The following is a 17417-nucleotide window of genomic DNA, read 5'->3' as shown; positions in this document are numbered from 1 at the left end:
AGGTATGGAGTGAAGTTGCCCATGAGGCAAGACCATGTGAGAACAAGTCCTCCTCAATCACGGCATGGTTTCTGAGCGGGCAGTGAGATCATCTTTCAAGTGGATGGCGGCAGGTCTAATCACCAAAACAGCCAGTGATGGGACTATCAACAGCCCTATAGCTGCTCAAAAGTGCCTATGCATAGAGAGGCCCTATCGGCTCACTCCCTGAGAGTCATTCCCCAAGAGAGTGTCAGTTAATCTGTCCAAGTTTGAAATTGCAATGCAGCAAAACCTCTTCTCCTCCAGAAGGGAACTTACCTGAGGGTGTGGTTGTCGACTGTTGGCTGGAAGTGGGCGCGTCGTCACTTAGCTTCCTCTTGGCCTCTAACACAGGATTCTCAAACTGTGTCTTCTGGTTGATGTGGCTGCAACAGGTAGAAAAAAGCGATGCTTGATCCACAGCAAACTAAATGGGAGAAGTTTCTTTTCCTTTTTTTCTTCTTTTTTTAATAAAGCTGGACTGTACATGGCTAACCTTTTGCCCCCCCCCCCTTTTTTCTCCCCAACTGCATCCGGCCAATTACCCCACTCTTCCGAGCCGTCCCGGTCGCTGCTCCACCCCCTCTGCCAATCCGGGGAGGGCTGCAGACTACCACGTGCCTCCTCCGATACATGTGGAGTCACCAGCCTCTTCTTTTCACCTGACAGTGAGGAGTTTCACCAGGGGGACGTAGTGTGTGGGAGGATCACACTATTCCCCCGAGTTCCCCCTCCCCCCCAAACAGGCACTCTGACTCACCAGAGGAGGCGCTAATGCAGCGATGAGGACACATACCCACATCCGGCTTCCTACCCGCAGACACGGCCAGTTGTGTCTGTAGAGACGCCCAACCAAGCCAGAGGTAACACGGGGATTCTAACCAGCGATCCCCGTGTTGGCTGGAAAACGGAATAGACCACCATCCCACCCAGATGTCCAATTTCAAATAATAGTATGATGAGTCAAATGCTTGTTATATCAACGGACATAAAAGGACAATACAGGACAAAGAACAATACCTTGTTTTCTCATAACATTATCAGTTTACTGATCTGAGATCAGTACAGTAACACTGCTGATTACTCATATACACGGTGATGCTTGGCAAGGATCAGCTGAGTGGCGTCCCTGCCGGCTCTGCAGGTAAACTCCAGCGATTTGAAAACAAGCTAGTCTATAGGGAATCAAAAGTTTCTCAGGCCACAGCTGTGTACAAAACCACCTCCTGCAGCCCGGACAGATAACCACGCCACGGCCGCCTGGTAACAGAGAGGGAGCTCATCACCACGCCACGGCCGCCTGGTAACGTGGAGAGGGAGCTCATCACCACACCACGGCCGCCTGGTAACATAGAGAGGGAGCTCATCACCACGCCACGGCCGCCTGGTAACATAGAGAGGGAGCTCATCACCACGCCACGACCGCCTGGTAACATAGAGAGGGAGCTCATCACCACACCACGGCCGCCTGGTAACACAGAGAGGGAGCTCATCACCACACCACGGCCGCCTGGTAACATAGAGAGGGAGCTCATCACCACGCCACGGCCGCCTGGTAACATAGAGAGGGAGCTCATCACCACGCCACGACCAACTGGTAACATAGAGAGGGAGCTCATCACCACGCCACGGCCGCCTGGTAACATAGAGAGGGAGCTCATCACCACGCCACGGCCGTCTGGTAACATAGAGAGGGAGCTCATCACCACGCCACGGCCGCCTGGTAACATAGAGAGGGAGCTCATCACCACGCCACGACCAACTGGTAACATAGAGAGGGAGCTCATCACCACGCCACGGCCGTCTGGTAACATAGAGAAGGAGCTCATCACCACGCCATGGCCGCCTGGTAACGTAGAGAGGGAGCTCATCACCACGCCACGGCCGTCTGGTAACATAGAGAGGGAGCTCATCACCACGCCATGGCCGTCTGGTAACATAGAGAGGGAGCTCATCACCACGCCACGGCCGCCTGGTAACGTAGAGAGGGAGCTCATTGCCACGCCACGGCCGCCTGGTAATGTAGAGAGGGAGCTCATTGCCACACCACGGCCGTCTGGTAACATAGAGAGGGAGCTCATCACCACGCCACGGCCGCCTGGTAACATAGAGAGGGAGCTCATCACCACAACACGGCCGCCTGGTAACGTAGAGAGGGAGCTCATCGCCACACCACGGCCGTCTGGTAATGTAAACAGGGAGCTCATCACCAGTGATGGCCTGGTGGCCTGTCCAGGGTGTCTCCCTGCCTGCCACCCAATGACTGCTGGAATATGCTCCAGCATCCCCGCGACCCTGAGAGCAGGATAAGCGGTTCGGCTAATGGATGGATGGATGGAGCTCATCACCACGCCACGGCCGCCTGGTAACGTAGAGAGGGAGCTCATCTACTTTATGTGCTTTTGTACATGGCAGTTGTGACGGCACCTTGGGAGCAGTGTTTTAAAATGCAAATACTGCGAACTGCAGGAACGTCATGCCGAGGCACTGAAGAAGCGCGTGTGTGTCCATGTTGCTCTTCGAGTAAGATATGACTCACTCGCAAAGATTTCCCTCCCCGTCCAGTACGGACGGATAAACATTTGGTTCCCGTACATTTTTTGTGCATGCTTTCAGTTTCTCCTCCACTCTCTTTTCTCATCCCTTTCCTTGCCCCACCTCCAGTTTGAACTCTAGTTTGGTAGCTAGTAGTGTGTAGCGCTGCCATGTTTGGCACACAAACAGACAGCAGCAAAGATATGCCTGCTTTTCCCTACAACCCCCCCCCCCTCCCGCCTAAACAGGCAGGCCGATTTCCCCATGCCTGCAGGCTGACCAGAGCTCGCTCTCTCTCTCTCTCTCTCTCTCTCTCTCTCTCTCTCTCTCTCTCTCTCTCTCTCTCTCTCTCTCTCTCTCTCTCTCTCTCTCACTTCCTCTCGCTCTGTCGCTTTCCCTCTCTCTCGCTCTTCCTCTGGTCACAGCGATGGCACTCAAATGACATAACTATGCTCTCATTTCCGCTCTTGAACAAAACAGATCCCCCTCCCTTGCTTATTCCCACCCTTCTTTTTACTCCCGGGAAACCACACGAGCTGAATTTCAGCCTTCGACGTGGTCCGCAGACTGTCTGTGACACAACAGCAACTTGTTTATCACGTCACAAATTACAATTCTTACACCTCTGGCTTCTACAGTCTGTGAGTATGACAGTGATTTAGTGACATGGGCTTAAGCCTCATGTAGATTAACGCACCAAGCCCTTTTAAACACTGTTTCTACTTGATGATACACATTCAGCAGCCCCCATCTCCCTTCTCCTTCAACATGTTGTGGCTGGACCGGCCGGCAGGCCAGCCCTACAATTTCGAATGTCACTGGCTGACTGACTGACTGACTGCCCAACTGATGATATTTGACACGATTGGGCCGCTGGATCAGGTGACCAACAACGTCACTGAAGTTTACACAATTGGTCGGCCGAGCGCTGAGAGGCCTGAGGGAGGGTGCACAGTAAAAATCACCCCAAATACCATTCACTCCGACAAAACCCTCCCCGGTGAATTCACAGAAGGACTGCACAGCTTTTGTGGCTGCTAAACCTGCACAAATAAGATTACAAAAAAGAAACCACGTAATTTTCAAAACACCTGCAAAGGGTGAACTGCACCCTTAACTGCTCTGCCAAGCAAACAGCGCCTCGGTGCCCCGGTGCTATTTGCACGTATTTACATGAGGTAACATGCATGCATTTGGCGCTAAATTGGCCCCTTTCTCTGCAAATGAGCCTGACTGCAAAACACCAGCGCTAGTGGCCACATGCAGTTAGAGGGAAAATGATTAGCATCTTCAGAGAGTTGCTGGTAACTGACGCCATCTTTCCAGTGATTATGGCAGCAGTGGCCGCCGCCAGGCGACGGCACTGTCACGCCTGGCGTGCTTGTGAGCGGATACTTCGAATGAGAATATCACTTTTTGAGACGGAAATGGTTCGCAGACACAGGACGCCAGGTCAGACAACTCTTGCTATACTTGACGACATCAAGGATGACGTTGAGCCTGCCTACTGTGAACTCGGTGCAGAGCCACCAATTTCTACTTTGCCACATGTGTAATTGCAGGCGTAGAACAAGGGCAAACTGCACTCAGCTGCAAAACTTTATGGCTGTGTTTGCGCTGTAATATCATTAGTGCTAAATCTTTTTGTGAATCGGACCTTGAGACGGGCCAGATAGCGGTTGCAAGTGATGCACAGTTCACGGTGCCATCTGCAGCCGCAATCAATTCTTTGTGAATTTGCCTGTCAATACAGAGTGAGTCTTAGAAAAACGAGAGATATCCGCAGATAGAAACAGATAAAAGAGGAGGGGGGAGTTAACAGATAATTAGAGTAGGAATACTTAAAATTAAATTAAGTTCTCTTCAAATCAAACATCCCAAGATATGAGTGTAAAGTATTGTTCTTACAACTGTTTTTATAACCTTTTTTTTTTACTCAAACATAGCTTCACCATGTCATGAGATGTGCTACTTCAGTACACGTTGACAACACATATTACTGGGACCAAACTGCAGATTAATATTTAATATCCAAGAATTCACATTATAGCTACTACCACTGACTATCTCTGTAACAAACTGGCCACAGTGTCGAACACTGACCACACATGGGCCAGCTATGTACTAGGTTTTGACCTCATCTTGTCTTCTTAACTGGAGAGAAAAGCCTCAAATCAAGCCCTCCCACTGACAGGTTTATTTATTTATTTTTGGATTTCCCCCCTTTTTTTCTCCCAAATTATTCCTGGCCAATTACCCCACTTTTCCGAGTCGTCCCAGTCGCTGCTCCACCCGCTCTGCCGATCCGGGGAGGGCTGCAGACTACCACATGCCTCCTCCGACACATGTGGAGTCGCCAGCTGCTTCTTTTCACCTGACAGTGAGGAGTTTCACCAGGGGGACATAGTGCGTGGGAGGATCACGCTATTCCCCCCAGTTCCCCCTCCCCCCTGAGCAGGCGCCCCGACTGACCAGAGGAGGTGCTAGTGCAGTGACCAGGATACACACCCACATTCGGCTTCCCCCGCAAACATGGCCAATTGCGCGTCTGTAGGGACGCCCCGACCAAGTTGGAGGTAACACGGGGATTTGAACTGATGATCCCTGTGTTGGTAGGCAACGGAATAGACCGCCACACCACCCAGACCCCCCCCCCCCACTGACAGTTAACCAGGGACAAAGAAAGTGAGTACAAACTCATGATAAACCACCTCTTCTAAATCCACAGTATTTCCTAGCTGTAGCCCTGTGGGTCCCCCAAAGGCAGTGGCAGAAGTGTACTCACTCTACGTAGTAGGTGCCGTACTGGGGGTCCTCAATCTTCTCCCAGCCATAGGGCAACTCTGAGAAGAGATAACAGACAGGGAAAAGTTACATGTAAATCACTGCAGCTACTGCCGAGGCACTACAAGGACAATTTGTTCACAGGCAGTGACGCGTGGTGCCGTGAGTGGCAGCTCTGCAGCACGCTCCCACGACTCGTGTGCACACACCTACAGAACTGCCGGCCCGCTGTTATGTATCGCTGTGAGTTTAGGGCCTTAAAACACATACTGAAACGGATGGATGGATGAGGAAGACAGGAAGGCAATTTGGAGTTGTTATAGTCTCCCTATAAAAAAAAAATTAAATAACAGCCCGCCATCCCAGCAGGTTGTGTATGCACTCTTGCATGTGTGCTGTTGTGTGACGATCACCCATGGCGCCCAGGAGATCTTTACATGAGTGGGTCTCACAGAATTGCCTTTTGAGAGACTGTGCTGATGAGCTCTCAGCATGTGTCCCAGGAGCTATTAGGAGGAAAGGGGTAGGCTGGAGACCGGGGTTTGTGCTGTGTCACTGGCACTATAGCGACTGGGCCCGCTCAGCTGTTCACTGTCCGACTGTTGAGCGGAGCTTCCTCCAGATGGGTTGAGGCGCCGCTCATGCACACACTGCTTTATACAGCAGGAAGTCTCAGTGAACAGGAAGACCGCGTGGGGGGGGGGGGGAGCTAACGTGACACCGGGACAGTGATTTGATTGCGGTTAATATCGGTCTACCTACTATCTGCGGATCTGTATCTCACCTCCATCGTCACATTTTTCCGGGGGCTTGGCCTTCTTGGCGAGGCGGGGATCCAGCCAGGTGGTGGTCTTACTGTTGTGACTGTGGTACAAGGAGAGACACAACGGGAGGAAGAAGGTAAAGGAATAACACATTATAAAAACTCTGAAGATGGCTGATGTGACAAGGTGACTATTCAGCACTGGGAACACTTAAGCACCGCTCCACCCGATGGCTGTTGTGCCCGCGCTGACAAACAAACAGCTGCTTTACCAACATAGTACGGTTAGCTGGCGCTCTTTGGGGATCAAATGGCTTATTAAAGAACCTGCTGCAATATTAGCAGAATCATCACGCTCACAGGGCCCTTTGAGGTGGAGAACAAAAAAGGAAGAAAAAAAAACCGGAGATGAAATGGATATATAAGGGAGAGAACAAAGCCAAGAAGAGAGAGAGAGAGAGAGAGAGAGAGAGAGAGAGAGAGAGAGAGAGAGAGAGAGAGAGAGAGAGAGAGAGAGAGAGAGAGAGAGAGAGAGAGAGGCTGAAAGAAAATAAGAGTGACAGACGAGAGAAAAATAGAAAAGAAAACAATTTCGGCTGTTGGGATTACAAACGGTAGATAAGAGGGCAGAGCGTGGGCCGGGTTTGGGGAGCTCTATTTAGCCACTGGTATCTACTGCCGGAAGAGCAGGCTATTGATTTAGTAGTGAGGAGAGGCACCTGCATCAACGACTGAGCAAAGCCTTTCTGCCACGCTAACACGCCAGGTAAACAAAGCGGCCTGCTGCTTTTAGCACTAGCCAGCAAACGCAAACTCCGACAGGGAAAATGAGACGATAACAATGGACACATCAAGGCTGGGTCCAAACCTTCCTGGCTATGGGAGCCGGGTTAATGAAATGCTCATCCTGTTGACTAAAAATGACAAAACCTCTGCTGTCTAGCCAATACGTACCTTCCACTGATCAAGACTTGACTCACACAGCACAGAGGACAGAGTATGGTGGGGTGGGGGGACAACCGTCTCATGGCCACAACGCTCAACACATGTGGCTTACCGTTCAGATGTGATGTAATGGGAAAGTCACAGGGGAGGAACAAGCCAGAAATTCAACAGGAAAGAGAATACTTACTCAATAAAGTAGACCATGCCAGTCTCTGTGTAGGCCATCTCCCAGTTCTTGGGCAAAGGCTCCTGGCTCTCGTCCTGCGATAGGGCATTCCATGCCCGGAAGTCCATGGCCCCTGCGGACTGGTTGTAACTGGGCACCGTCTTCCTCCACTCTGACTTATCCTTGTGCTCTGCTCCTCGGCAAGGAGAGAGGGACATGGGCATGGAAACAGAGACGGGGATGTATTGGAGTAAGGGAATGGAAGGTGAAAGAAAGACAGGGAGACAGGAGATGAGCGTGTGGGGCCATTGGAGCTCCGCTGGACTCCTTGCATCTCTTCCTACTGCTGTTGCTTGAGCTGCTCTGCCTCTGCACATCGTGGACGGTTACTTACACAGGAGAGGGAGGGAGAGAGAGCAAGAGAGAGAGAGAGAGAGAGAGAGAGAGAGAGAGAGAGAGAGAGAGAGAGAGAGAGAGAGAGAGAGAGAGAGAGAGAGAGAGAGAGAGGGTACACAGAGAGAGGGACGGAAGTGCAGCAAGTGCCACAGGATTTGCATGTCAGCCGTGATGTACTGGGAACTGCCTCCCAGGCAAGGGTAGAGCTGACCAACATTACAGTCCCGGCCGTGAGCGCCATCTCCAAACTCTATTAGCATCACCGAGGCTGCTTTGTGAGCGTGTGCGAGTGTGTCTGTGCGTGTGTATATTTGTGTGTGTTTGTGTTTTCCTGATCTTTCTGTGAATATAGATCAGTCTGTCTGTATGGGCTCTTATCTGCAGCGTTTCATCTGCCCGTCTACACCCTCACTCGGTAATGGCATAAAATGTTCATTCAAATGGGCCGAAGGTGAAAGAGCTGCAGCAATGGCGAAACTGCAAAGAGGTGTTTTCTGTTGAAAATTGGATCGTTCCTTTTTTCTTTTGCATTGCTCTTTCATCGCACAACCACAAACACTTTTAAACTTGTGCAAAAAAAAAAAAGGAGGGGGGGGGGGGTCACACAGAACCACGTAAAGAAATCTGCTCCGGGCCATGGCAGCCATTCCTTACAAAGGTAATGTGAGGCTTGCTGCTGTACGTGTGCACGTGAGCATGTGCCTTTGTGCATTGCCAAATTGATGATAACGTCTTCTCAATTCAATTGCCATCAGTTATTGCAATGACTACTATCTCCAGCATGGCATGACCATTATGGAACTGCCTTTAAGGCATTGATGTCTGTCTTCTTCGGGCCTTTTTGCTGTTCATCCTCCCCACTTCTTCAACGAGCCAATTCATCCAAATGCTGACGAAGGAGCAATACACGGCATCTGGAAGAAGACAACTCACGAAAAAGGAGTCAAAATGAACGACAGCATCCTTTTGCATCGAGTGTCTTGGCTGGGCTCTATGTGCACCCGAGGCCACAGAGACGATGCTTCTCTGTTACTGTCACTTTGTATCACTTCACCTTCTTTGTCCCCCCCCCCCCCCGATTTCCCCTCCCCTTTTCTCCCCAATTGTACTCATCCAATTACCCCACTCTTCCGAGCCGTCCCGGTCGCTGCTCCACCCCTTTCTGCTGAACCGGGGAGGGCTGCAGACTACCACATGTCCCCTCCGATACATGTGGAGTCGCCAGCCGCTTCTTTTCACCCGACAGTGAGGAGTTTCATCAGGGGGACGTAGCATGTGGGAGGATCACGCTATTCCCCCCAGTTCTCCCCTCCCCCCCGGACAGGTGCTCTGTCCGACCAGAGGAGGCGGTAGTGCAGCGACCAGGACAGATACCCACATCTGGCTTCCCACCTGCAGACACGGCCAACTGTGTCTGTAGGGACGACTGACCAAGCTGGAGGTAACACAGGATTTGAACCAGCGATCCCCGTGATGGTAGGCAACGGAATAGACCACCACGCTACCCGGATGCCCCCGCTTCACCTTTTTCAAGTGTTGGGCAACTTCACCAATAGAAAAGGTAGTGGTTTCTTCTTAAAACAAACAAATAAATAAATAAAAGATGGAGAGTCACTTTTTGATGAGAAAAAATTTGTTTTCTTTTGGAGAATATTTATATTTGCATATTTACAGGGATCCTTCAAATAGGGCAAACTTTCACAACGGCCCACGCATGGCCCCCGCAGCCCATCTGAACCCTCCCTCTTCCGCAGAGAGAGTGACTCCTTCAATAGATTTTTCCTCTCCCTCAATAGACCGGCCCGAACCAAAATAAACACATGGGAGGAGCGTAAACCTTCAACATACATGGTATTCATATTCATTACCAAAGGAAAAAAAAATCTTTCATCATTTCAAATAATGTCAATCAGGAAAAAAGCACAACGTCTTAGCCGAAATAACGGTCTCTTACGATGTTAAGTCCCTCTTCACATGCGTTCTTGTGGATGAAGCAGAGCTGACAACATCCCCACCGACACAGCGGCCGGGGAAGGGGAGAAATCCCACATTAGACAGGCCCTGGTTAAGTGTGGTTATGGGTGGTGGGTTAGTGGGTGTTTGCCGAAGCCAGGAAGACGCCCAAACAGTGCACCAGCTGATCGAAGAGAGAAGGACAACAGTTGTCTCAGCGTGAACCAGCGGGGATTCTGTATGTGGCAGGAGTGTTGGAAAAGCTGAGACGCATATTTTCCAAACACAGCATCTCAGCTGCTTTCAAACCCCAAAACATGCTGTGCCAGAAATGGGTCCACCCCAAGGATGGGGTCCCCCGGCACAAACACTGTTAAGTGCCAGGAGGATTGCCGTGACTTGTACATCGGGGGAACCAAACACGCTGGCCAAGAGGACGGCACAACACAGGAGAGCTAACACGTCAGACCAGGACTCCACAGTCTACACCATCTACAGGCCAGTGGCCACTCTTTCAAGGACGAGGATGTGCACCTCCTTGATAGGGAGGAACGCTGGTTTGAACGGGGAGTCAAATGCCCCTTTTCCGCTGCATGGTACTGACTCAACTCGACTTTTTCGTTTTCCATTACTGGAAAGTAGCGGCATTTTTGGTAACTGCTACCACTTTTCTGGTACCGTCTTTGTCGAGGTTCCAAAAAAGCTGGAGCGGGTACCAAAATCAATGCAGACCACCTACACTGAGGGGGCACTGTTGCGGTAATGGAAAACGACACTGCGAGTCGAGTCGAGTTGAGTCGAGCCGGTACCATGTAGTGGAAAAGGGGCAAAAGATGCCATCTATGTGAAGAGGGAATGACCATCCCTGACCTGGGGGGGGGGGAAGAGTACTTCTGTTGCCAGCTTACAATGCTGTGATTGCAGACATCAGTCCTCTGTGACTAGTACACATGGCCATTGTAACTCTGGTTAATGGTCACGGTAATTTGCATATGAATCTGATCGTTGGTTCAGTCGCTGTGCAACTGTACTGTTTCTAAGGGTGGGGACTCCTGCAGTCAGCTGAGACTGAAGAGGCCACTTAGATGAGGGATGGAACATTTTTTCCCAGTAAACGCTGGGTCCAGGACCACTCCCTCACCATACCTGACACGACTGAAAACAATCATGGATAAAGGCATTCAAAAACACAAAATTGGTCATTTATAAATAAAAAAAAGAAGTTAGCGAGTGTTTTTTAATGCCGTGTTCAAGGGTTTTAGACAAAGTTACATCTGAATACGGATTTTGGTCCAGCTTAAAAGCAAGTTATTTCATGCAGTTTCGCAACCTGTGGCTGCGAATGTCTGATTCCGTAATAATTGTATTTTGAAATGTCGTTTCAAAGTGTTATGAACAAACACCTTGAGACAACATTAAAAGTGCATCAATATTCTCTCATTTGCAATTTCAGTATTAGCAGTTCTTTTGTCTTCGTCTGCTCCGTGGATCGTGCGAAGGTGTTTCAGTGAAGGAGTCAAACAAGGACGAAGCCTATTGTCAAACCGAAAGGGATTTCCCCTCCTAGCGATCTAAGAGAGACCCATGACTTCAGCGAGGCCCGGGATTTACAACCGACCTTGCGTGCAGAACAGCTACTCATGGAGCGGTGTCGTTGGTGAGAAAAACACCGTACAGTAGGGGAGCATCTGCTGTTTCACGTTTTGAGAATAATTCAGTTTTGCTGGAAAGCAAAACTGCTAGAAAACGGGCCGAGGAAACAGCTGTGTTCGCGGCAGCCGTTCGAATTACTTCTATCTCGCAGTACGTGCATTTGACAAAGGGAATCCACTCGAGACGCTGAAGTTTTCATGGATACTTCAAGGTTAATCTTGTACCACGAGATACGCGGTGGTTCCTCTCACCTGTTAGGCCGTTGACCATGGCCGGCCTCTCGTCTTCCTCCTCCTCCTCAGGGGCTGCGCTGTCCTTCCTGTCCATTTTGCTGACGGAGGTGGTGCGTTTCCTTTGGACCTCTGTGTCAAACTCCTCATCAAACAGAACCTGGTCCACCAAGTCCGGCTGCACAGGGCTGGGCTCTGCAGGAGGCTTTGGGGTGCCATAGTAGTTCCCTGGATGGAGGAGTGGGACACGGAGAGATGGAAAGTCATACGGAGACAGGGGTAATACATTATACAGTGTTCCCCAGAAATGTTCTATTATTGGTTGAGGGTGGTGAGGTGTATGTATGAATGAATAGACTGGGGGGGGGGCAGCGGGGGTGTTGTCAAACATTTTGCCTGGCTCGCTTCCTTTACTCCGTTTTGGCATCATACCCAGGCTACCGTTAAACTCTTCACAGCCTTCTATTAGACCTCACTTGCAAGTAAGTCAGTTTCACTGTGGTAATTATATTCGTCCCCCTTCCCCCCTTTTTTTCTCCCTAGTTGTACCTGGCCAATTACCCCACTGTCCGACCCCCTCTGCTGATCCGGGGAGGGCTGCAGACTACCACATGCCTCCTCCGATACATGTGGCGTCACCAGTCGCTTCTTTTCACCGGACAGTGAGGAGTTTTGCCAGGGGGATGTAGCCCGTGGGAGGATCACGCTATTCCCCCCAGTTCCCCCTCCCCCCCCAAACAGGCGCCCCGACTGACCAGAGGAGGTGCTAGTGTAGTGACCGGGACACATACCCACATCCGGCTTCCCACCCGCAGACACGGCCAATTGTGTCTGTAGGGACGCCTGACCAAGATGGAGGTAACACAGGGATTCGAATCGACGATGCCCGTGTTGGCAGGCAACGGAATAGACCGCTATGCTACCGGGGCGCCCTTGGTAATTATATTCTTGTACAAACACAGGTAGTTTCATCCAGCAATGAGTTGCCTTTGATTACTGACTGAATGACTGAACGAATGAATGAATGACTGATTGAATAAATGAATGACTGAACGAACGAATGACTGAACGAATGAATGAATGACTGAACGAACGAATGACTGAACGAATAAATGAATGACTGAATAAACGAATGACTGAATGAATGAATGACTGATTGAATGAATGAATGACTGATTGAATGCATGACTGAACGAACAAATGAATGAATGAATGAATGAATGACTGAATGAATGACTGAACGAATGAATGAATAACTGAATGAATGAATGAACGAACGAACGAATGAATGAATGCTGACTCTGAAACATGACATGTTGCAGTCAGTGTGATAAGCCATCCACCGTGGCCCGCTGAACACCGTAACCATCAGAGTCTCTTGCGTGTTCTTGCACTCTGATTTCTCCAAGTGCTTTTATTTTCCACTGTGTGTTGACCCAGCAAAACAAGCATTTTATGATGCGGGGAAGAGTAAACTTAATTTTCATGAATGACAAATAAACTTGAAACATCTGTTAGGATACAAAGTCGCATTTCGTGGATAAAATAATAAACAATCAGAGAGCTGCAGATTATTCTTTTGAAAATGTGTAGTGCTGTTGTAAATCCACATGAACTCTTATTGGATGTGTTGTCTGTTTCAGTGAAAATGAAGACGTTCATTTTCACATTTCTCTGATCGTGTGGGACTTGTGGGCGGGTATTCATGACAAGTGGGTGGTCTGCCCACTAATGGCTATGGTAAGAGATACACACACAAAAACAAAATGAATACACACACAGACACACAAGACATCCACAAATCTTCTAAAAATAGACAATTCTCGTTTGAGTGACTGCGATGACGCAGGCATCCTGAAGGAAGGCGCTCCAGGCCCTGATGTAGCGTGAATGCCAGTGCAACAAATGAAAAAGAATACTGTTCTCCCACTATGGCAGAGTCAGTCCCACACCTCTGACCTAAAAAAAGAGAGACCTAGACTGGTGTACTATTGTATTTACTGCCCTACTCTCCAGGGCTCAATTACCCTGGACCCCTGGAGTTCAGGTGCTCGAGTCATTGTTCTAAATCTAGCAGCCAGCATGAACTTTCTTCTGTAATGCTAGAGTGAGTGTGCATGTGTGTGTGTGTGTGTGTGTGGGGGGGTCTCTATCCCTCTATCTAGGCTGTGATTAACATCTCATGAAAATATCTCAGCTGGCCACTGATGAATGTGTATCAGAGGACACGGTGAGGGGGAGTACAGGAGTACAGAGGGTGAGAGAGAGGAGCAAAAGATTTGCAATGGGATATGTCATCATTAATCTTCTAGGGATCAGTGAGAACTGTCACTTCTGACATTTGTTTAATACAACTGGCAATGGGTTTACCGTATCAACTGTGCCAGACAGACAGTCAGACAGACAGACATTTACTCTAATACCATGTGATTATATAATGACACCAGATCATGTATTGCATCGGAGGGCGTCAGAAATCCCCACATAATCACATGTAAGATAGTGGTTAACAGGGCTGTTGGTTAATACGGCTGTTGAATGAATTCTGAGAGTAGAATATAAATCGAATAGTTAAAAAAATGAACACTAACTGAACGTTTAAATTACTATTTGAATGTGTGTGTCAGCTTTATTTAATAAATGTGTTGGCTAACGTTGGTGAATCTCGCCCTTCAACGCTCGTGTCTAGATGGTTACCCTAGATTTCGCACATGCCCACTTGATTCAGCACAGTAGCACCTCACAAGCATTAGGTTAAGGTTGAGGTCAGGTCAAGATAAAAAAAAAAGTCCAGCGCGAGTTTCGCAAATCTAGGGTTACCATCTAGAAATGACCCTACTCAACTTGGCCTAGACGCATGTGAAAACGAAATGCTTTTGTCATGTCTGATGAACAATAAAGTTTTCTGAGTCTGTCTCTGAATCACAGCCTCGTGTTCAATGTGCTAATGGTAACCTCTAACATTACAATATCAGAAATGGCTCAAAGCAATGCACCCATGGAGACCACCACTCCTGACCATTTAAGAAGCCATGTGTGGATAGTTTTTGGATTTCTTTCAACATCTCATCTCATCATCAGCTGCTTCTCTGGGGTCGGGTCGCGGTGGCAGCAAGTTAAGTAGGGCACTCCAGATGTCCCTCTCCCCAGCAACACCCTCCAGCTCCTCCTGGGGGATCCCAAGATGTTCCCAGGCCAGATTAGACATGTAGACCCTTCTGGGTCTACCCCGGGGTCTCCTCCCAGTTGTACGTGCCCGAAAAACCTCCAAAGGAAGGCGTCCAGGAGGCATCCTAATCAGATGCCCGAACCACCTCAACTGGCTCCTTTTGATGTGAAGGACTCCGGAGCTCTACTCTGAGCTCCCTCTGGATGTCTGAGCTCCTCACCCTATCTCTAAGGCTGAACCCAGACACTCTATGCAGGAAACTCATTTCAGCCATTTGTATCCGTGATCTCACCCTTTCAGTCACTACCCAAAGCTCATGACCATAGGCGAGGGTTGGAATGAAAACTGACTGGTAAATTGAGAGCTTTGCCTTCTGGCCCAGCTCCCTCTTCACCACAATGGTCCAATACAATGTCCGCATTACTGCTGATGCTGCACCAATCAACCTGTCAATCTCCCGCTCCATCCTACCCTCACTCATGAACAAGACCCTGAGATACTTGAACTCCTTCACTTGAGGCAACAACTCATCCCCAACAAGGAGGGAGCAAGCCACCATTTCTGAATAGAGAACCATGGCCTCAGACTTGGAGGTGCTGACTCTCATCCCAGCCATTTCACACTCAGCTGCAAACTGCCCCAGTGCTCGCCAGAGGCCATATTCTGATGAAGCCACAAAAAAAAAACCCCCACATCATCTGCGAAGAGCAGAGATGCAATTCTGAGGTTCCCAAAATGGAAACACGCCTCACCTTGGCTGCGCCTTGAGATCCTATCCATGAATATCGCAAACAGAATTGGAGACAAGGGACAACCTTGCGGAGTCCGACATCCACCGAAAACGTGTTTGACTTTGTGCGGAGAATGCGGAGACCGCGCTCACTTTGGTTATACAAGGACTGGATGGCTTGTAGCAACTGCCACGGTACCCCATACTCCCACAGTAGTCTACCCCCCACAGCCCCACAGAGTGCCTCAGCACGGTTGTAAGCCTTCTCTAAGTCCACAAAACACATGTAGACTGTCTGGTCAAACTCCCCTGCCACCTTCAGCACTTCCGCAAAGGCAAAGAGTTGGTCCATTGTTCCACGGCCAGGGCGGAATCCGCATTGTTCCTCCTGGATGCAAGGTTTGGCAATCGGTCGGAGCCTCCTTTCCAGCACCCTAGAGTAGGCTTTCCCAGGGAGGCTGAGCAGTGTGATGCCCCGATAATTGGAGCATACCCTCCAGTCCCCTTTTTTAAATATGGGGAATAGAATAAATCAAATAAAATAAATATTTATTTCCATCAACAAGCGGAAAAATAACAGATTGATAATTTTGGAATGCCGTCTAGTGGACAGAACATATAGCAACTACATAATGGCATAGGCAATGCATAAACCTGTGTATACAGTGTATAGGTACATACAAAATAATGGGATAAATTTGAGCATTAAAAAAATCGAATACAATTCGAATATTAAAAATAATAAGGAGGCCATGTTGTCATTCAATAAAACCCTGCCAAGGCCTTTTTAGTGCCTCGCCCTTTAATCACGGTTTCAGTAAAGAAAAAAGTACTAAAGCTGGCTGCATAGTTGCTGCAAAAACAAAAAAATCGCCTTGTTTCAAAGAGCAAAAGCGTATACTATTTGCAAAGCAATCACAGTGCCACATTAGCATTGGAATATTTATAGGCTTGCTGAGCAAACTGGAGGAACTCTGTACAGGAGTGTACTATGTCTCCTGCTACACCTCAATCACAAATACAATACCACATGATTTGATGTGTCGCCTTGTGGGGAAGCGTCTGCGTTTGCTTTCATCTTGCGACCAACACGAGGTGAATCATTTCAAGGTATGGAGGCGCTAAGACGGTTGGTGAATGTTTGCACATTTATGACTAATCGAGAAGGGGTTATGCGTGTTATTAATCTTAATGCTTTTGAGTAAATAAACCACATCAAGTCAATAAACCAGCCTTTGTATTGGGCTTCGTGTTCTACCCTGGTAAGATTTCAGGTACGTTTGCCTTCATTGTAAGTATAAAAAGAAAGGGCAGCTAGCCACCATGGCAACAGCCTCTTAGGACATGTGTGTGTGTGACAAATAGAATAAAACACTGGCGAGCATGCACACAACATCAACAAATCAATGTGCTCTGCTAAATTTCAAAAACACAGACGTGACAAAACTTAAGTATACAGACAAGCAGTTAAAATCTCTACTCGTGATGCATTATGTTTAGTCAACAGACAAAAACTGACTGCTGGTGAGATTCAGTAGCATCTCACTGCTCGCGGGTCCTGGGTAAGACGCTAAACTGCAACCGCAGGCTGTAGAGGGGTAGCACTTTACCTCAGCAAGGGCCCTTTGGCCAAGGACGACATCCCTACCGATAGAGCTGGTCCTCCTGCATGCCTGTATGGTACTTCCCTTGGTGCCCAGTCCAGCCAACAAATTGGGATAGGAGAAGGGAACTCTGATTTCAAATCCACCTGCTGCCTTGTGGGTTGATGCCTCTTTAGGCAAAGGCTGGGAGAAGGTAACTCTGGATTCAAATCCCCGGGTACAGTCGACCCAGCTGTCTGTATCCGGAAAGGGTAAACCATGGCGGCTCCGCTCAGTCAACTCGGCAGCGGTTCTGGCAAAAAGCAACAGGATTCTTCTGCGGCCGTCTCAGCTACGCTGGGCCAACGAACAACAGGAAATCTTGCCAGGGGACGCTATAGAGCACCAAATAGTGTCATCATCTAGGGTACAGCCTCACATTTGAATATGGAGATAGTGAATCATAGATTTATTTTCATCTTGTGTATA

The 17417-nt window shown here is 48.9% G+C and overlaps 1 protein-coding gene across 1 annotated transcript in view; it reads right to left on the bottom strand.

Annotated features, from left to right (window-relative positions):
• Positions 1-17417, bottom strand: part of LOC130108432 (membrane-associated guanylate kinase, WW and PDZ domain-containing protein 3-like) — a 160702-nt gene that overhangs the window by 28865 nt on the left and 114420 nt on the right. Inside the window, 5 exon segments of the mRNA XM_056275346.1 lie at positions 301-407; positions 5342-5399; positions 6125-6204; positions 7236-7404; positions 11468-11674. Coding sequence (XP_056131321.1) covers positions 301-407; positions 5342-5399; positions 6125-6204; positions 7236-7404; positions 11468-11674 — 621 coding nt within the window.

This window comes from Lampris incognitus, chromosome 2 (assembly GCF_029633865.1).
Source record: "Lampris incognitus isolate fLamInc1 chromosome 2, fLamInc1.hap2, whole genome shotgun sequence".
NCBI lineage: Eukaryota > Metazoa > Chordata > Actinopteri > Lampriformes > Lampridae > Lampris > Lampris incognitus.
This window is presented reverse-complemented; position numbering and strand designations above follow the sequence as displayed.